Consider the following 21477-nt stretch of genomic DNA (forward strand, 5'->3'; position numbering starts at 1 on the left):
CCCTTCACCACCTTATTTCTTCGACAGGCTCTTGACCTCATTGAGGAAACTTGATGCTTTGATTCAGTGTATGGAGAGATGCTTCAGGGAAGCAACTGTGAAGAATGATGTGGTGCAAAGTGTAACGCGATTGGGAGTTCACTTGCTTCGAAACAATTGCGACTACATGGGATATATTATTGCTTCAATGTAGTGGACACTAGGGAGCTTATGCAGAGCGAAGTGTGGCTCTCCGGCATCACTGATCACTCTCCAAATTACAAACTACCAACAGATTTGTTAGATGGCACCAGTGCTTTTGCTGTATCATTCAGCACAATTCATCACATGAGAACAACAACATTTATTTATATAGCACATTTTCATACAAAAAAGTAGCTCAAAGTGCTTTACATAATGAAGAAAAAAAAATAAAAAACAGTAAGAAATTAAAATAAGACAACATTAATTAACATAGAATAAGAGTAAGGCCCGATGGCCAGGGAAGACAGAAAAAAAAAAAAACTCCAGGCAGCTGGAGAAAAAAATAAAATCTGCAGGGGTTCCAGGCCACGAGACGGTCTAGTCCCCTCTGGGCATTGTACCTAACAAAAATGAAATAGTCGACTTTGTATTTAAGGTTCTCACGGAAGGACTTGATGATGATGGTTATGCAGACTTCTGGCTTTTAATCCATCAATGTTGGAACATCACGGTGCTTTGAGTAGATGGTGGTGGCACAAGCTGCCACCACAAAGAAACCAGAAAAAGGAACAGAAGAGAGAGTAGGGGTTAGACCCACCCACTATAGTTCCTAGTTGAATGACAAGTACATTCCCTGTAGTACGAACTAGAAAAAAGTGCCAGGAACTATAAATGTCCTGAATTCCTGTGGTGGGAATCCTACAAAAATTCCTGCAGTGGTAAAGCAACTACTGATTACAAACACCAAGGTCAAAGATTCAGTACCCTGCTCTGTACAGTGCAGGCCTCAACACATTGACAGAAATGTAGCAGGTCAATTTTAAATACAGTTGATGAATTTTGTTATGCAGCATCATGTTTTAGTTGTATCCAATTTAATTAAATTTTAAAGACATTTTTTCCATGCTTGCTAATGACTCACAAGCAGAATTCAACAAACTTGCATAAAAGTATTAAACAAGGTTTTATTAGTTTAGAATAATCATGAAAAATGTAGCTGCAAGCATGTGCAAGCAGCTCAAAAAATTAAAATATTTTGTACTTTTATATAAAACTGACAAATGCCAATATCAAATTGAAATTTACAAGAACACTATATTGTTATAAGAGTTTTGTTTCTTGACAGCATCTAAAATTTTATGTTTCAATAGGAGAATAATTATGTGCATCTGTTAACCATGTTAAGAATGATTTAACCAGCATCTTCTTTGCAACAATCCTTAGCCTCTGCGCATCTCAAGCTTTGCAACAAATTGGTGCTCTTAGCCAATTGTTATCCACAGTTAAAAGATCTTGCCATACCTCACATTATTTTGTAAATCAGATTGTGCTTGTGTGATATAATCAATCTTTTCACCACATAAATTTGTTACAAAACATACTGTTTTTGTTCTTGGTAGTTTCCTAAAATAAATAACACCATTTTCAAAATAGTACATGCAAGTTTAACCACTTAGTTAACAAATTTAAAACATTTTAAGGCAAATAAATGTGTATACCATTTAGGATATCAGTTCACAAAGTATCTTTTTGTGATTTCCAAAAGATTGTGGCTGTAAGATTATTTTTAGGTGGGTTTATTTTAATAATTATGTAGTGTTAGAAATCATAAATCTCTGTTAAATAAGATCAAGTGTATTCTATGATGTGGTATTATTAATGTTGCGCTTATTATGTAATTTTTGCACATTTTGTAAGAAATTTAGCTATACTTAGTGATGTTTGATGTTTTTTAAATAGTTATGCACACATTTAAGATAAGTGTATTTTTGCTGAAATGTTTTCTGAACAATCATAATTTATGTAGAACAGAATTTCATTTTAAGCAATGCTGAAATGGTTTAGATATTAAACAGGACAACTTAAAATTGACAGTTTCCTTTATATTTTTTTTAAATGACAGCACTACAGCACCACATTGTTAGCTGCTGCAGCAGCAGCAGCCTCAGCTTCCGAAGACCATGACCTCCTGCACCCATCTCTCAACCGGTTCCTGCCCTACAGCTCCTCTCAGATGTTCCTGGATCAGCCAAGCACCCCTGTCAGCAGCACATTGGCAGCTCCAAATGGAAGCAGTAGCAGCAGTAGCAACAGCAGTCTGGTATCGTCAAGCAGCCTACGGGAAGGCCACAGCCTACCTGTACCAAGTCGAAGCAGCACAGACGCCAGTGCCCTCTATGGTTCCATACCAGATGTCATTTCGTTGGACTGACTATTGGAGTAGAACCAACTCAGCTTTGTGCTCCACTTACTTTATTAGGTTTTAGAAAAGTAGAAGTCTTTTTTAAAGGAACGACGCCGTGTACAGAGAACAAAAATATATTTTCTGTTTTACTTTTGTACATAAACTTAGGACTTGCCTGTCCAGTGAGGTAACTTCAGTTGATTTTTGTGGATGCTGAAGATTTTACACAGTTCTCATTTCTCCCTTTATTATATTCAAACTTTTTGTAATTGTTTTGTCCCATATCAAGGCATTATTTCTCTCCCAGTTACAGTTTTTCCTCTTCTCAGTCATCATAGGATTTTGTCATTTTTTTAATTTCCCCAACAGTGGTTCACCAAAATAGTATTTTCATTTTGTGCTGAATAATTTTATTATTATTTATGTAAAATATCTAGACTGTTTCACTGCATTCCCTCCTGTTTTTGCAGGATGTAGCTATTGGGAATGTTTTGGTACACAAATCAAGAAAAAAAAAAATATATATATATATATATATATATATATATATATATATATATATATATATAATATAAAAATATATAAAATATGTCATTTCTGGTTCAGCTGTTCATCCGGGCCGAGTCATGGCTCGAAATTCAAATTACTTACTTATTCATTTGCTAAGTTAATTTTGAAGCAAAAAGAACTGGAAGGTTCTGTGAAACTTGTATACATTTTACCAAATGTAGCATTACTTCATACTGCAGCATTTTCTTCCATTGTTAGCTTGACCCAGAGAAGCCATGTCCAGCAGCAAATGAGGGACAGCCACATGTGGCATGGGTAATGGTCATGTGGCAACATAACAAATTTCCACGGCTGTCCAGGAGAAAAGCAACTTGCCAGTTGGAAATACAGAGTCAAGATCACTTCAGTCAGCACTATATCCAAATGTTTAAAGGCACCAGCTGTTTTGTGGCTCCACGCTGGCAGAACTATTGATGAAACCTAAGACTGGAAGAAGTCGCTGTTCACCCTGGTCATCTGGATTGTTTTATGTGCCGTGTAAATAGCAGTCTGATTTGACTGAACAATATGAAGGAATCTTCCCACATCCTTGGTCCAGCAACACACTTCATATTTTGGGGTTTGTGGATGTGTATTTATTTATTTATTTATTTTCATGGTCCTTCTCTCCATTCACCTTATTTTGTAATTGGCCAGACTTGAAGCGGTTTAAGCTGCTTTTATGGATTGACAGTTCCTATCCATTTGAATCACACTCATGGAGTATGTACCTATATGAGAGTCCAGCAGGGTTAGTGTATCTGGAAATGCTGTTTTTTTTTTTTTTTTTTTTTCCTCCCTCCATTACAAGTTTCTTGAAGCACTTGCAGAGCTGTGACTCGGCCTGATAATATGGACAGAAGTGTAGCTTCTACCTACCTACCTACCCACCCACCCACCCACCCACCCACTGGAGAAGCCTGGGCTTCTTTTTAGCTGGGCTGCCTGCTCTTTCTTGTTTGTTTATTTGTGTATTAACTTGAAATGTTTGTCTTCATGTTTGGAGCGTTAAAGGAAAGTGAACTCTCTAGCACATGAATTCTAAGGTCTGGAGGAGCTTGGCGGCTGGTTTTTATTCCAACTGATTTCTTACCTTGAATGCAAAACCATGTCTCTTAATTTGACCTCACTAATAAACACATTATTTCCCTGGTTTTACATTTTTGTTGTATTAAAAAAATCTTAACAGTATTTATGTTTTTATTAAAAAATATATATATAGCAAAACTATATGGTTCATATGCAGATATTAGTTTATTTTCCTGAACACTTCATTATTTTAGAAATTTTTTTTTTATCATTATATTTTACCTCCAGGTATAAAGAGTTAACTGCTGTTCATTATAACATGTTGAGTGTATTTAACCAGCGAATTTAAAATGCATTTTTTTGAAAACAAACTCCTTTAAAGATAAAAGATGAAGAACAAAGTAAATAGTAAATAACCAATCTCTTAATGGCTGTGACAACCGTTCTCTTCAGTGATGTTTTGAGAAAATAATGATGCTTTGCACTGTTTTTGTAACACTACAAGGCAGAAATTGGTTGGAGTGAAAAATCAGCTGCCATAATGATGTGTGTCTAGCTTGTTTTCTCCTATATGTGCAGAGTGTACACTTTCTGCAGTTCCATGCCCATTATGGGAGCTAGCAAAGGGATGGGCTTTTTAGGCATCCCCCTTGACATTTGTTGGTTACTTCATTCACTGCCTTAAATTTTTCCACTGATTATATTTCCTTATGGCATGCCAAACCAGTAAAGAGGATTTTTAAAGAAAAAAGATGTACAGTAGACAATGTCAGTTTGTATAAAATTCCAAGTGAAACATATTTATTACCTGCATTGGAAGAAATTGTTTACTTCTTGAATGTTTGTTTCTGTAGAGACGTTAGATGTAATAAAAGGCATTGAGCTACCTGCTGGGTCTTTGGGGTGGGGGCTGGGTATTTTTGCTGTTGTGTTCTTCTGTTTTTTCTTTTGTTCACCTTAATGTCAATTTTCCTGAGCAGCCGGTAACATACTGTAAGTAATACGTGTGCCTCTACAGCACATAACGTTAAAGCTAATCTTTATAGCCAGTATGTTTTGTGGGAAGAAAGAGGGGTACACCATGAAAAGCGAATAGCCTTTGTGCCATGAAAACCCCAAATAGCCCCAAGAAAGAAGAATGCATGACTCACCCATTTACTCAAAAGTACCAGGTGATGGAATATTGCTCACTTGTGCATAAGATCATTTCATTACTAGAAGCTTCCTCTCAAACCATCAAAGGTGTACAACAGTGGAAGACAACAGAGGAGGAAAATTATTCTCCATTAATACCCTGGGTATCTCCTTACCACCAGTATACTTACAGGTACATTTTTAAAAATTTGTGTTACTAGCAGGGATTAAGTTAGAACTGTGACTAAAAGTTTGATTCAACTATTAGTCTGCATTAGAGTGCTAATTCTTGTTGAAATTTAAGCATGTTTCTGTTGTATGTTTGGTTTTAAAGGTAAAAATGCTCATTTGTTTTTCCTTATGTTTCAAGCCCTTTTCTATCGTACTTCCCCATCAGGATTAACATCTGGCTTTATCTAGCTTTTTTAATTTTATGCTCCCATTCTCTTTTCTTCTTTACATTTCTACATCTTCACATTCCTTTGTATTATTTTTTTTCATTAATTTCCAATTCTTTAATTTTACAGTTTTTTTCCCTTTTATTACCTTCTATTTCTAATTTCTCTTGTAATTCGTAGTATTTCTCCTAGTTCATGTGGTGGCTGTGTTTTACATGGTTTTTAACATTTCTTATAACTGCTTTCTTAAATTTTCACATTTCCTACAGGAATAGTCTCATCCACATCTTTAACCAGGGAATAGCCCATATAAAAACCTGTTGAATATAATTGATGTTTAGAAACTTTTCCATTAGTTTATAGTTTTTTTTTCATTATTTTTTATTCAACTACATGCACTTTTATCATCTCTTCTAAATATTTTCTGGAATATTGATTTAATCTGTTTGTATGTTGGGATAGTGACCCTGACCAGAAACAAGCAGCTACAATAATCAGGTCTTTTTTTTAAGCATTTTATTGACTTAATAAAAATCAAATAACATTCCATGCAAGCAAGTCAACTTTAACAAAACTAGGTTTGAAACAAATCAACCACAACCCATGAGAAATAGCCCAGCAGAGTAAAACTTTAAATTAGTAAAAATAAGTAAATTGATAAATTAATAAATGAATAAAAATAAAGAGGACAGAATCTGTTTCCTCAATTTAAATTCTTATTCTAAAATGTTGATTATATCCTGCCAGGTTTTGAAAATGTTTGTACTTATCCTCTAATTGAGAATTAGATTTTTTTCCAATTTCAAATAGAATATAACATCAGTTACCCACTGACTTAAAAGAGGTGTTAGGATTCTTCCAGTTGAGCAAGATAAGTCCATGTGCCAATAGTGTAGTAAAGGCAATTACAGTTTGTCCTTCTCCACTTTAAGCCCATCTGGAAGTACACCAACCACAGCTGGTAATGGATTAGGAGGGATAGTGACACCAAGGCTAACTGAAAGGCATTTAAAGATTTTGGTCCAAAATTATTTTAATTTGCTGCACGCCCAAAACATATGGCCCAATGAGGCTGGAACTTGATTGCAAAGTTCACAGGTTGGATCTTACCCTGGAAACATTTTGGACAATTTTAAACAAGACAGATGTGCTCGATATCTAATTTTTAAGTTGAATAATTGTATGCTTTGCTCATATGGAGCTTGAGTGAATTCTGTACATTGCTACCTTCCACTCCTTTTCTGAGATGTTGAGTGAAAGATCCTTTTCCCACTGTACTCTAGGATCTTTGAAAGGGAGGGACTATAAAATAATTTTATATATTACGGAGATGCTGTCTGATTCATCAAGACAGATCAATATTTTTTCCGGAATAGAGGTAAGTGGGAGGAGAGGAAAATTGGGCAGGTTTTGTTTAACAAAGTTTCTAATTTGAAACTAGTGAAATAAATGTATTGCTGGAAAGTTAAATTTGAAGTGTAATTGTTCGTAGGATGCAAAGACATTGTCTATGTACTGATCTCTAAGTGATTTAATCCCGAATGTTTTCCAGACATTAAAAACTGTGTACATTTCAGTGGATGGAAAAAGGTGTTTCTTGTGCAGAGGTGCCACAGATAAAAGCTTCTCTATCTTTAAATACTTCCTACATTGGTTCCATGTTCTGAGTGAGTGAAGTACAATTGTGTAGTAAGTATATAGGCGATGACTTGTACTTATTGGAGTACAAAGGAAAGAATATAAAGTACTGCTGGATTTTATTTCTGTTGTGGATCAAGACTGTGTATGTTCATCTATTTGTGTCAATGTCCAGTTTTTATTGCTTGTATATTTGCCGCCCAGTAATAAAATTGAAAGGTAGAGCCATGCCACCTTCTGCCTTAGGTCTTTGTAGGGTTGCCCTTTGGATACGTGGATGTGTTGAATCTAATTTCTTTAAAAAAAAAAAAAAGTCATTTTTATTATTCACACTCATTTCCTTCAGTTACTAAAGCATGTGTTCTTGCAAGAACAAAAAGCAGAAATGTGTGTTATCCATGTCTTCCATTTGTCTGTCTGTGCACACAGTAAGTTTGAAACAAATTATTATTATTATGAATTATTTGTTTCATCCTGGATAGAGAGAGAATCCCTTAGTTTTGTTTGTGTATCTTGTGTTTTTAAACAAAATTAATTTCTAAAAGCATTCATTGACTTCACATCTATGAGCAGTTGATATTGATTAATCATTTTTGCCTACTAAGATAGCTAGAAACTAAGCAAATGTTATCATCAATTTAGGATCAATGTGTATAATGTTGGCTTTTTTATGAGGAACTACACAATTTCAAGAAATACATATTCTCTTTTGCCAAAACACTAAAACAAAATGTAGTTTGTTATATGACCGTAGCAATCTGAAAGCCACTTAGTCTACTTTTGTGGCAAAGTGCAACCTAAAATGGCAGGAATCAAGGACCCCAATGCAAGTTATTGAAGTCTTTGTTCATTTGGCATACCTGTTAACTGTTCCCATGTCTCTGTATGTATAGCTTGATTCTTTTAACATCAAATATATCGCAAAACATCCCTGGACAATGACAAGCATGGGGATAGGATTTTAGAAGGGAGCTGATGAAATTAATTTTTTTTCTGTCAAATCTGGCTTGATACCGGAATAAGCACACCTGTGGCCCTAAACAGGAAAGGGTTGTCATAGCCAACAAAGGTACGGATTTTATCTGCTCTTAAATTTTTGAGTTGCTGGCTATCTCTACTTTTAGATTTTATAATTAAATATTTTCTCTAATGTTTCCATGTTGGTATTGATTTATCTGTGACTCTAACCAGAAACACTGCATAATGCATTTGCAGTTTTAGTCTGTAACAAAATCAGCAGAATAAGATGGGTCAGACCAATTTCAGAATAGTTTTTTTGCTTCACAAGTAACAAATTACTAAAGTTTGGTCAATCCAGTTTCTGTAGTTGACATGAGCTACCCAGGATTGAAAACTGCCATGCAGAATGATGCAAAGCGGTAGAAATATGAACACATTACAACTTCCTCTTCTCAGCTTTAAGGTATTCACTTTAAAAAGTAATTTTCCAACTCGGAAAGACCACTTGTGGAAGTAACATTCAATAGGAACCTCATACAAAATGATGAATTTATGTAGTTTAGTAGCATGCAGTTTTGTACGTTAAACCTGGGTTTAAATAATTTACTGAAAACATTTTAATTGAAAAAGCCCCATATGAATTGCTAAGTATTTTTTTTATTTGTTTTTACAACAGGTTGTTTACATTTATCTGATTTCCCATTCTTACTTTTTAGTTTTTACCTGTAGCCGCACAAGTTGCTTCTTTTATTGTTGTCTGCTTCCTACTTTTGTCAGTGCTTAATAGTGTAAGACGAGGAACCACCAGCACAGAGGGGGGCCATGTTTCATCTGGGCTTTTGCGACTTTTGCTCATTTGGTTTCTGCTTTGTTAGTAGTCTGGTGGTGGCAGTGTAATCATGGTAACAAACTCTTCATAATGCACAATGCCATTGGGCTCCACATTAGCCTCCTTTAGCAGGTCGTCTACTGTAAAAGTGGATGAAAAGAATATAACAGTGTTAGCAGCTGCTGCAAACAAAAGCCTGTAATCTCATGTCTGTTATATGTCAAGTTGCCTTGTACCTTCTTTGTCGGTGAGCTTCTCTCCAAGGCCTGTTAACTTGGCTCGTAGCTCAGAGGCCTGAATGTAGCCCATTTTCTGCTTGTCTGTCATCAGCATAGCCTCCAGGATTTCTGTCTTAGGGTCCTCTTGCTGTATTTGGCGATGCATTATGGTGAGGAATGTGGAAAAGTCGACTTCACCATTGGAACCTATAGTTAGGAAATTTTTGTTATTAAAGTGGCCTTCTAGAAGAAAAAATTCTCTTGAAACCCCAGGATATGTGACACAGATCCTGTATTTTGTATCCGTATTTTGAAGACTTGCCTATTTTGTGGACTTGCAAGTGCCGATCCACCTCCCCACGGGTTGGACTTGTCCCCAAGCATCGCATCACTGTCAGCAGGTCCGGGGCATTGATCTTTCCTTTACGCTTGGTGTCATACAGTGAGAAGCATTCTTTAAATTCTGCACAAGTGGACATGTTTTCAATTAGTTCTTTAGTCCTTTGTGGGTTTCTCATTACTGGGAAATCCACTCCATTTCAGCTGTAAAACTGGACAAGATTTAACTTGGTATATAAATAATAATGAAAGAAACCGATCAACAGACACGAACTGGAGTCATTACTCACCATTAATTTGGTCCTGTGTCAAAAATTTTGCCTGTTTGGAAAGATTAAAAAATAACTTTACATAAACAATCGTGTAAGCTATTGCAACTATAAAGGCTGTAGGAAAGCAGCACCATCTTACCATCCTGTTGTCTTGAAGGTCTGTGCGTTGTAGCTGTGTTACTTCCGTGTGGGGTTTTTTTTTTTTTTTTTTTTGCCCAACACCAAAACTCCCCCATCCCCCCTCGAAAGCAAAGTCTAAGTGCAATAAACTGTCTCTATGGAGACCTAATCTGATACCCACACTCCAGTTACCATCTGCTGCATTGGGACGGTTCTGTACTTGTTTCTATTGTCATGTTAACCTTTCAGCATAATGAGAAGTCTTAATGAACTTTGGATACTTGGAGCCAGAATAGAAGTGAAACAGCTGGGAAATTATGCCTTTGCCAGTGGGAATAGCCTAAGAACACCTTTGTCCTCTAGGTGCAGGCAGTAAATGATAGACGGCCATATGAGCAACAGCTTTTATATTACTTCCTGGGTGACTTAAAGGGTGCAGAATTTGATGACAGTGCCTTGTAGTGAAAGAGATAATAACTATTACTTCAACTGTTCTTGACTGACAGTGGATAGTGTGGTCAGTGGTGTGCTATCTGTCTATTTATTTACCCAGTTTCCTTTGCTCATGACCACAGGAGATGGTGCATCCTTGGTAGCAACTAGCGCTGTGCATGCTTAAAATTTATTTTCTACTCAAACTGGCAACATACCTCTGTGGCACTTGTATCTCCCAATCTTTAGGCCTTCATGAAAAGAATAATACCAGGAGTCTCACAGCAAAACCTTTGGCACTGGGGGATTCACTACATAGATTGATTTGGGGGGGGGGGGGGGGGGTGGAGAGAGAGAGAAAAAAGATTTGCAATAAAGCTTTCCACCAGTTTGATCTATCCTTTTTAGACAAGAGTTCACATGCCTGTTAGTAAATTGATAGACAGAATTGGTCAATGCCTAAGCCTGACTGATGGGATTTCCAAAATAACAATTTCCTAAAGCCAATGCCGCATGACACGACTTCTAGTCATGGTGTATGTCATGCTTGCCAACTACAGGTGCTGATCTTGTCACCACACCATGTCACTTTACATGACCAATAATCTGGATATGTCAAATTCAGCATCTGCATTCTGACCTTCCAGCACAGTCGAGCTTGCCCCTTTTTGGACAGCCAGTAGTGTGCCGCCTGATGAAACTAGTGCTTTACAAAGGGTTAACATGGTTACAGACGTCAGCTGAAACTTCAGGTTTTTGTTTTCCCCATTTCTACAGAAAATACTAGACATCAGACAAATGAGCTACTTTTCTGTTTGAGATCCAAACACCCATGTTGTTCATTTTTTGTGGCTGTAATATTTGCATTTTACTTGCAGACAAGCAATCATTGGTTGGTTGTCGGCTCTCTTGCATACCCAGTCCATCCCTATGTCTGAAGCTTCTCTTTGAGTGACAGTTTGGTGTGCACTTTGCTCCCTCTGCTGCCTAAGGACATTGTTGCTATTACACTTGACCTGTACACTATTCCACAACATGATTGCATTGCATACAGTTAAAACTCTATCTAAGAACAGTCTCTATATTTGTGTATCTGTGTTGATTGAAACTAAAAACAAAATCCAACCTTTTTGAGTCCTGTATGAGTTAGAGTGAGTCGCTGGGCATGTTGTATTATGCGACTAAATTCATGGAAGTGTGCTGCTAACTACTTAAGGCTTGCTAACGTTATTTAAATGAAGACTACATCTGAAAATCTGAATGGTCAACTAATGTTACATGGCCTTAATGTTCATGAACTCTTGTGTGGTGGCTCTGAAGCTTGACGCTGAGTGGCAGTTTGGTGTGCATTTAGCTCCCTCTGCTGCCTATGTAAGGACATTGCTGTTATTAATGATTTTTCTGCTTAACCTGTACACCAATCCACAACATGATGGCACTGTAGAGAGCTGTATACATATTTTTGTGTCCATGTGGAATGAATATGTTTCGCAAAACACACAAATGTTTTATAGAAGTGGCAGATACGCACAAAGGACAACCATCCATTCTGAAGCCCACAGAAAAACTTGAAGCCCTTAACGTCAGGTATATTATTGACAGCCTTCTTTGTGTGTAGGATGTAGGAGAAATGGTGGCCTACTGAGAAGACGCAACATTTACTCAAACAAAGGATGCTGGGACAAATGACAGTGAAGGTACTAGAAGCCATCATGTCTGAAAAAGAAAGTCGGTATTGTTAAGCTCCTGCAAATGTTCCAGTGTGCACGTGAGGCACTTTGTCATTTCTGTCTATGAGCCAGATATGTTGTCAAGTGGACGTTCCAGCACATTTCTACTGCTGCTCAAAGCTTTTCATTCTTCAAATGCTGCATACACACTATCATCATACTGTTTGATAGGCCTTCATAATCCCCTTCCTAGACAAGGACGGTAATTCTTAATGATTTTTATGAAAACCTGAAATCGGAACTTTGAGAGTATACAGTCTTTGACATCTGATGTTTCAGTCTTTTTTGTGTGTTTCATAACACTGATTGATGTCACTAGAGTAGGCTTCAGCCATTGTAATCCTCTTAATTGGATTTAGCAGGATTCATAACACTGCACAACAAAGTTTTTGCCTTTTAAACACTGTTGAGTGTTTCTTAGATTTTTGGGTGCTGATCATGAATATCACATCAAAATTTACCCATCATGTACCGTTCAGTTTTGTCATGATTTTTTCTTACATTTGTATCCAAACGTTTTCGCTCCCGTAAGTGACTTCTCAACAACGGTTTGTGCAGCCTGGGCATGTCCAGGTATGGAATCAGGCCAGGTTGGAAGCTGTTCTGTGGAAGTTGACATCCTGGGCATGCCTGGGCGGGTTTGCACAAGCTTGACGCTGTCTCAGCATGCTATAAAGGTGGCTTGCATACACCGATCCTGCTCATTTGGCTAATATAGATAGTGTGTAGGTATAGTATCAGTATAGTAAAGTATAGTATCTGTAGCAATATAACAGTAAGTAAGCTTGATGTTATAGACATTTTGGTCTCGGGCGATATGTCTCGCCAATGTCGTAACAGCCGCGATACATTCTGCTATATCTGTGGCGAATATACACTTGTGCCTCAGAGACGTTGGATGACTGCTCTTGTGAAGAAAGTTTATCATCTGTATTTCGGCTACAAAATTGGTGATCAAGACAAGGAACGGGCGCCTCAGATTTGCTGTGCGACATGTGCTGTCAGTTTGAGAGCCTGGCTCAGAGGCACTCGAAAGACGATGCCGTTTGCTGTTCCGATGATATGGCGAGAACAGAAAGACCATGTGACGAACTGTTACTTCTGTTTGACTAATGTCTGGTTCCTCTGCCAAAAATAAGAAGTGAATTGAATATCCTAATCTGCCTTCAGCAATGAGACCTGTGCCACATGACGACAGTCTTCCAATTCCGAAGCCACCAGAGGATTGGACCTTAGATGAACCAGATGAAGAAACTGCAATGCAGGGTACTGACGGTGACATTGACCCGGATTTTGAACCGTGCTCACCAGGTGATCCACATCTGATAACACAGTCCGAATTGAACGATTTGGTCAGAGATTTTGGTCTGTCAAAAGCCAAGCTGCTGGGTTCGAGACTGCAGGAATGGTGTTTGCTGTCGCCAGGTACGAAAATTTCTGTGTTTCCAGGCCAACATCATGATATAACCAAATTTTTTGTACAAGTCGACAGTCTCTGTTTCTGTTGCAACATTGAAGGATTGTTCTCGGCCTTGGGTTGTGATCACAACCCAGAAGAGTGGCGTCTCTTCATTGATTCGTCAATGTTAAGCCTGAAAGCTGTTCTGCTACACAATGGCAACGTTTATCCTTCAGTACCTGTTGGCTATGCAGCACACATGAAAGAAACGTGTGAGAATATGGAACTGTTGCTGAACCATATCCAGTATAGCAGGTACAACTGGAATATCTCTGGAGATCTTGAAGTCGTTTCTCTGTTACTAGGACTGCATCTTGGCTATACAAAGTACTGATGTTTCATATGTGAATGGTACAGCCATGCCAAAGAGTCGCATGATTCTTGACAGAACTGGCCACTCCATAAAACGTTAGTTCCAGGACAGAAAAATGTGGCACATGAATCGCTTGTCGACCTGGCAAAGATATTTTTGCCTCCTCTTCACATAAAACTGGGACTCATGAAGAATTTCGTGAAAGCACTGAAAGAAGGCAAAGGTTTTCATTATTTAAGACAGATTTACCCAAGAATAACTGACGCCAAGATCAAAGAGGGCATTTTTGTTGGCCCTCAGATCAGACATGTTATGTGGGACAAGCGGTTTGAAGATCTGTTAGTTGGGCCGGAAAAAATTGCCTGGAAAGCCTTCAAAGAAAATTGTTGACAGTTTTCTGGGCAATTACAGAGCCCCAAACTACATTCAGCTGGTAGACAAACTTCTCAAAGCATATAAGACAATGAAGTGCAACATGTCACTCAAGATTAATTTCCTCCACTCACACTTGGACTTCTTCCCCGCAAATCTCGGTGCTGTCAGTGACTAACACGGTGAAAGGTTTCACCAGGACATTGCTATGATGGAGAAATGATACCAGGGCAACAGGAATCCATCAATGCTTGCTGACTACTGTTGGACACTGCAACGTGATGCACCAGACATTGAATACAAAAGAAAATCAGGAGCAAAACACTTTTAATTCTGTTGAATTTAATGGCTTATGTGAAACATATATGTGATTAAATACGTTATTGTCAGTAAACATATAAATGTCTATTTCCCTTGGGATTAATAAAGTATCTATCTATCTATTTCTCAGAGTTCTGACGTGATGCAGTAAAACCAAAACTATATTTGTGCATACCCTGTAGGTGCCTGTCACAATCAGTAAAAACTTTTCAGGAAGCAAGACTTTTCAAGAAAATTGTTGTGCAGTGAATCAATCCGTGATTGATTCTTCAAGAGTTTGTCATAATTTGCTATAATAAGCAATGAGAGTAAGCATTCTTTAAAGACATCCCAATGCATCATTACACCAGAGTGCATTAAGACTGGTAACACTGAAAATCTCTGTACAATTTTTTTTAATTAAAAAAAATGAAGAGCCTGGCTTAGTGGCTAGCTAGAGAATCTGGAGTTTAAATCACAGTGTGAGAAACTTCATTGTAGAGCATAAGCAAAGTGCATATGTCTACTCTGGGGAGGATTCACCAATCAAAAAATGGTGCTTGTGAGAACCCACCCTCTCAACTTTGATGAGTGAAAGTGACAGTTTTCATTTCAGGGCTTATTTCATGTTGCCTGTGGAATCACTTGAATAAATAAATAAATGCAAACACATTTATATACATAGAGAAATAAACAGCCATCCATCCATTTTCCAACCCGCTACATCCTAACTACAGGGTCACGGGGGTCTGCTGGAGCCAATCCCAGCCAACACAGGGCACAGGCAGGAAACAAACCCTGGGCAGGGCGCCAGCCCACCGCAGGGCGTGCGCACACACACACCCATGCAGACGCAGGGAGAACATTCAAACTCCACGCAGGGAGACCCGGGAAGCAAACCTGGGTCTCCTAACTGCGAGTACAGTGATCCCTCGCTATATCGCGCTTCGCCTTTCGCGGCTTCACTCTATATATGATTTTATATGTAAGCATATTTAAATATATATCGCGGATTTTTTGCTGGTTCGCGGATTTTCTGAGGACAATGGGTCTTTTAATTTCTGGTACATGCTTCCTCAGTTGGTTTGCCCAGTTGATTTCATACAAGGGACGCTATTGGCAGATGGCTGAGAAGCTACCCAACTTACTTTTTTTTCTCTGTCTCTCTCTTGCGCTGACTCTCTCTGATCCTGACGTTGGGGGATTGAGCAGGGGGGGCTGTTCGCACACCTAGACGATACAGACGCTCCTCTAAAAATGCTGAAAGATTATCTTCACGTTGGCTACCTTCTGTGCAGCTGCTTGCTTCGCATACTTAAAAGCTCAAAGGGCACGTATTGATTTTTGACTTTGTTTTTCTCTCTCTCTCTCTCTCTCTCTCTCTCTCTCTCCCTGCTCCTGACGGAGGGGGTGTGAGCTGCTGCCTTCAACAGCTTTGTGCCGCGGTGCTTCGCATACTTAAAAGCAAACAGCCCCATTGATCTGTTTGCTTTCCTCTCTGTTTCCTTTGAAGAGGAAGATATGTTTGCATTCTTTTAATTGTGAGACAGAACTGTCATCTCTGTCTTGTCATGGAGCACAGTTTAAACTTTTGAAAAAGAGACAAATGTTTGTTTGCAGTGTTTGAATAACGTTCCTGTCTCTCTACAACCTCCTGTGTTTATGCGCAAATCTGTGACCCAAGCATGACAATATAAAAATAACCATATAAACATATGGTTTCTACTTCGCGGATTTTCTTATTTCGCGGGTGGCTCTGGAACGCAATCCCCGCGATGGAGGAGGGATTACTGTATATTAATTTGCCACAAAAACATTGTGTTCTAAACTGATGCATTTTTCATAAATTTTGAAAAACATCTAGTCTGTTCTTGCAGCTTACTAATGGGGACACGGGTCCATAGCTAAAAAAAGCTTTAAAACTTTTAAACATTTATGAGGCATCTTTGTGATAACGAAAGAAAATTAGAAATTATTATTCTACCAGGTCCCATTTTTCTTGAGGTAAGAATACATTTTCGGTTTGCTCATCTGCTCACAGCTGCTGTCATGAGTGGAATTATGACAGAAAGCCCTGACCTTTTGCCAACCTACAACCCCAATTCCAATGAAGTTGGGACGTTGTGTAAAACGTAAACAAAAACAGAATACAATGATTTGCAAATCCTTTTCCACCTATATTCAATTGAATACACTACGAAGACAAGATATCGAATGTTCAAACTGATAAACTTTAGTTGTTTTGCAAATTTTCACTCATTTTGAATTTGATACCTGCAACACGTTCCTAAAAAGCTGGGACAGGGGCAGCAAAAGACTGGGAAAGTTGAATGTTCAAAAAACATCTGTTTTGAAGATTCCACAGGTGAACAGGTTAATTGGAAACAGGTGTTTGTCATGATTGGGTATAAAAGGAGCATCCCCAAAAGGCTCAGTCGTTCACAAGCAAGGATGGGGCGAGGTTCACCACTTTGTGAACAACTGCGTGGGCAAATAGTCCAGCAGTTTAAGAACGTTTCTCAACGTACAATTGCAAGGAATCTAGGGATTTCATCATCTACTGTCCATAATATCATCAAAAGATTCAGAGAATCTGGAGAAATCTCTGCATGTAAGCGGCAAGGCCGAATACCAACACTGGATGCCCATGACCTTCGATCCCTCAGGCGGCAGTTCATTAAAAACCAACATCATTCTGTAAAGGATATTACCACGTGGGCTCAGGAATACTTCAGAAAACCATTGTCAGTTAACACAGTTCGTCACTACGTCTACAAGTGCAAGTTAAAACTCTGCCATGCAAAGCGAAAGCCATATATCAGCAACACCCAGAAACGCCGCCGGCTTCTCTGGGTCCAAGCTCATCTGAGATGGACTGACGCAAAGTGGAAAAGTGTGCTGTGGTCAGACGAGTCCACATTTCAAATTGTTTTTGGAAATCATGGACGTCGTGTCCAAAGAGGAAAAGGACCATCCGGATTGTTGTCAGCGCAAAGTTCAAAAGCCAGCATCTGTGATGGTATGGGGGTGTGTTAGTGCCCATGGCATGGGTAACTTGCACATCTATGAAGGCACCATTAATGCTGAAAGGTACATACAGGTTTTGGAGCAACAAATGCTGCCATCCAAGCAACGTCTTTTTCAGGGACGTCCCTGTTTATTTCAGCAGGACAATGCAAAGCCACATTCTGCATGTGTTACAACAGCGTGGCTTTGTAGTAAAAGAGTGCGGGTACTAGACTGGACTGCCTGCAGTCCAGACCTGTCTCCCATTGAAAATGTGTGGTGCATTATGGTGCAGTTCCCAAAAGCTTGAGTGTTGTTAAAAGGAAAGGTAATATAACACAGTGGTAAACATGCCCCCTGTCCCAGCTTTTTTGAACGTGTTGCTGGCATCAAATTCAAAATGAGTGAAGATTTGCAAAAACAACAATAAAGTTTATCAGTTTGAACATTCAATATCTTGTCTTTGTAGTGTACTCAATTGAATATAGGTTGAAAAGGATTTGCAAATCATTGTATTCTGTTTTTATTTACGTTTTACACAACGTCCCAACTTCATTGGAATTGGGGTTGTACATTACACTTAATATCCTACTTCTGCAGTTCTGTTTTTTCAGTGATTAAGCCATGGCTTGTAACAACAGATGTGCGCTTTTTTTTTTTTTTCTTAAATGATGCTTTTCGCCCATTACATTCTGTGTTATTTTACCTGGCCTACAAACTGAGAATCACTCCCAAGAGGCAGTGTAGTGAAGAGAGCATATTGGAGTTTCATTGTACTTTGTGCACATAATACATCTGAACTGATTACAAAGTATTGTATTTTTAATTAAAGCCTTAGGTTTTTGAAAGAGTCAAGCTTTCCTTTCTAAGGATTTGTAAATATTGTAAGTTGAACTTTAGTCTCTTAGATGAGTCACTCTTACTGAGGATATGATAATAAAATACAGTAATCCTAAAACTCACTGTAAACCCAGTGACACTGACTTATACCAATCTAATCTGTAAATACATGGGGAGAACAAGCAAAACTCATGCAGACCTCTGTGCTCTGAGGTAGGAATGAACTGTGCCTATGTTAAAAACATAAATACTGAATGTCAGCCTGATTAAACTTTGGTGATTTAGCATTGCTAAATTGACCCTAGAGTGAGTGCATGTTCACCCTTTTCTCTCATGCCTCCCGTGCAATCCTGCCCCCATGGATAGATGTATGCCTATAACCAGGGCTTGAAATGGGCTTACTGGTGCATGTAGGCACCTCTGATCTCCAAAGGACACCCCCAAGACTCTTTACTGTCATATACTTATATCAATGTGTTCCAGTCTCCAGTGGGGGAATAAATTTTATATAAAATTAATACTGCATTGTGAGGATGACCAAGATGCCAACAACACAGAGTACCACCAATAATTTGGTTCCACTTCAAGCATTCCCTATAATATCGGTTCAATTCTTACTGAGTGCTGTGGGCCTGCTTAATATTCTCTCTCATTGTAGCATACATCTGTAATTATCAGTGCAGTGGCAGCATATATTTGTGTAATAATTAAAAGTCAATGGATGGTTGAAATAAGCTTCCATAGAGTGAAAAAAATATGAAAAATTGATTATAATGTGGGAGTTTTTTTAGTTATTATTGTCTAGTTGTCTGTAGAACAGAAACATCAGCATTCAGTAATATTAATAATGTTGTTTGGCGATTTACTTTCTGAGGTTGCCATAGAGGAAGACAAAGTAAAGCGAAGTAAAGTGCACAGCCATGGTTTGTTTTTAAAATGTTTGAATATCACAGCATTTTGCTTTCTTTCCTTCTTAAAAAGACATGGATAAGCTGTTTTGCAATATGTATGTACAGTATCTGAAGACATGGTAAATTGTTAAGGCTTTATCTATCTGTGTACTTGTGTCCCCATTAGTCCTATTGTAAGCTGCAAGAACAGACAATTTATAAAAATCACTTTACTTTAGAATACAATTTTATGTGGAAAATTAATATATTCCATTATTGTAAAGAAATAACTGAATTGAAAAATACAGAACTTCTTCTTTAAACACAATTGGCTTTAGCTTTTTTGCTTCCCTAGAGAGAGAAGTTAGGAGCAGGCGCTGCCACACCCACCACATGACAAACCACATCAGGATCCCAGATTAGGATCCAAGTGCAGCCATGACCCATCAGCACCACACTAGTTCAGATGGAATGGAACCAATGTGAGGTTTTTTTTTATGATTGCTGGAGTGCTAATTCTGCCAGCAACCCCCAGGTTTTTCCCTGCAGGTTGGAGGACCTGCTTGCAGGGCTAGATGCAGATTAACGTCATACCCAGGATGGAGCAATTGCAGGTTAAGGGCCTTGCTGAAGGGCCCAACGAAATAGAGTCACTTTTGGCATTTACAGGATTCGAACTGGCAGCCTTCCGATTGCCAGTTCAAATCCTTGGCCTCAGAACCACCACTCCGCCCAAGGCTTCCCTAGGCTAATATGAAAATTTTACATTTGTTAAGATGCTCCCTTTTGTTTTTTTGAATGCTATTTTACACAAAATTTCTTTTAAATAGGGTTCCCCTTGGAGTTTTGAACACAACATTAAACTTTGCTTTAAAAAAAAAAAATGTCTAGGACGGTTCACAAAATGTCACCCCAGGTGACTGCCAGATTTGCCTCAATGGAAATTAGCAATTAATTAATCAGTCATTGCTAAACAGCACTTTAAAAATGGGTGGTGTGATTTAGAAGCAGTTTGTAAGTTAATTAACATTGGATATACACCAGCAACAGGCAGGACGATTATGGTGTATCTGTCATGCTTACTGTTGCCAGCACCATAAACTGCACTTGAGAGCAGGTAATCCACCTGAAGCTAAGCCTGTTTGGGCCTAGCTAGTACTTGGATTGGTGACCATCTAGGAAAAGCTTGGGTTACTGCTGGAAGAGGCCAGCATGGAACACTTACTCAGTGGTCTGTGTGTGGATCCCAATGACCTATTGCAGTGATGGTAACACAGTGCCATTTTAAAACACAATCTTTCAGATGAGACCTAATGCAGAGATCCTGACACTCCCTGGTTATAAAAGATCACTGGACATCCTTCATAAAGAATAGGGTGTTTTCTCATGTCCAGGCTAAATTGTCCATAACAGCCTGGTCATTCTCCCCCTCCCTAATCATCCCATTCACTAATTGGTTAACTCTCTCTTTTGTCCCTTCACCACCTCATACCTAATGTATGGTGAAGTGTACTGGCGCAAAATGGCTGCCATCGCCTCATCCAGGTCGATGCTGCACATTGTTGGTAGTTGAAGTGGCTCCCCCACTGTATGTAAAACGCTTTGAGCAGTGAGGAAAAGCAGTATATAAATGTACGTCATCATCTTCTACATAATGTACTGACTTAAGATTGAGATCCTGCAGATTTATTTATAAGGAGTGTTTTATAAGCAGTGTGCTTTCATTCTTCAGGGTGCTCATTTGTTAACCGTAATCTTAGACTTAAAGGTACAACCTCTCGGTTACCATCGTGTACTGTAGTGCAGGCACCATGTGTCAGTAAGGATCCTTTGCTCTTCACATTGTTCTTTTAGGTAGCTCACTGTCCTTAATAAGACTGCTCACCATTGCTGCACTATACAGAATTCTGTTTACAACATTACAGGCTTGCCATTTTTATAGGCACCTCTGACTCTGATTCTTCTCATTTACATGTTGGAATGCCAGCTGATGCAATAGGTGAATCATCCCTGGCTGATGCAACTAATCCGTGCAGAAACATAGGACACACTTCAAAGTAGTTATCACCAGTGACCATATCTAATTCCTTGAAGTGATGAGCAACTCTTTGAAATGGTAGACTGATCTTTTATCCACGGCGGCTGTACAGCTGGCGACAGAGGCACATCAGTAGGAGTCCTGAGCGCTTCATAGACTGATACTGCAGCAGAGCTGTTTCTGTGCAGTGATCTGTGGATTGTAAGAGAGCGAACCTCCTTGTCTGGAGTTGCAGATGTATCT

General features: G+C 38.6%; 2 protein-coding genes across 3 annotated transcripts in view; one reads left to right on the forward strand and one right to left on the reverse strand.

Moving 5' to 3' along the window:
- Positions 1–4832, forward strand: part of pias1b (protein inhibitor of activated STAT, 1b) — a 127337-nt gene extending 122505 nt beyond the window's left edge. For both annotated transcript variants that reach the window (XM_051920319.1, XM_051920320.1), the window contains one exon: positions 2087–4832. In XM_051920319.1, coding sequence (XP_051776279.1) covers positions 2087–2395 — 309 coding nt within the window. In that variant the 3' untranslated portion in view covers positions 2396–4832. The remainder of the gene's footprint in view (positions 1–2086) is intronic.
- A 3606-nt stretch (positions 4833–8438) lies between these two features.
- calml4a (calmodulin-like 4a) lies at positions 8439–9917 on the reverse strand. Its single transcript, XM_028823013.2, has 5 exons — positions 9874–9917; positions 9753–9783; positions 9446–9586; positions 9142–9330; positions 8439–9045 (listed from the first exon to the last, which is right to left on the reverse strand). The coding sequence occupies exons 1-5, from the start codon at positions 9874–9876 to the stop codon at positions 8948–8950; spliced, it is 462 nt and encodes a 153-aa protein (XP_028678846.1). The 5' UTR covers positions 9877–9917; the 3' UTR covers positions 8439–8947.
- Positions 9918–21477: the final 11560 nt, after the last annotated feature.

The sequence above is a fragment of the Erpetoichthys calabaricus genome, chromosome 17 (assembly GCF_900747795.2).
Source record: "Erpetoichthys calabaricus chromosome 17, fErpCal1.3, whole genome shotgun sequence".
Lineage (NCBI taxonomy): Eukaryota > Metazoa > Chordata > Cladistia > Polypteriformes > Polypteridae > Erpetoichthys > Erpetoichthys calabaricus.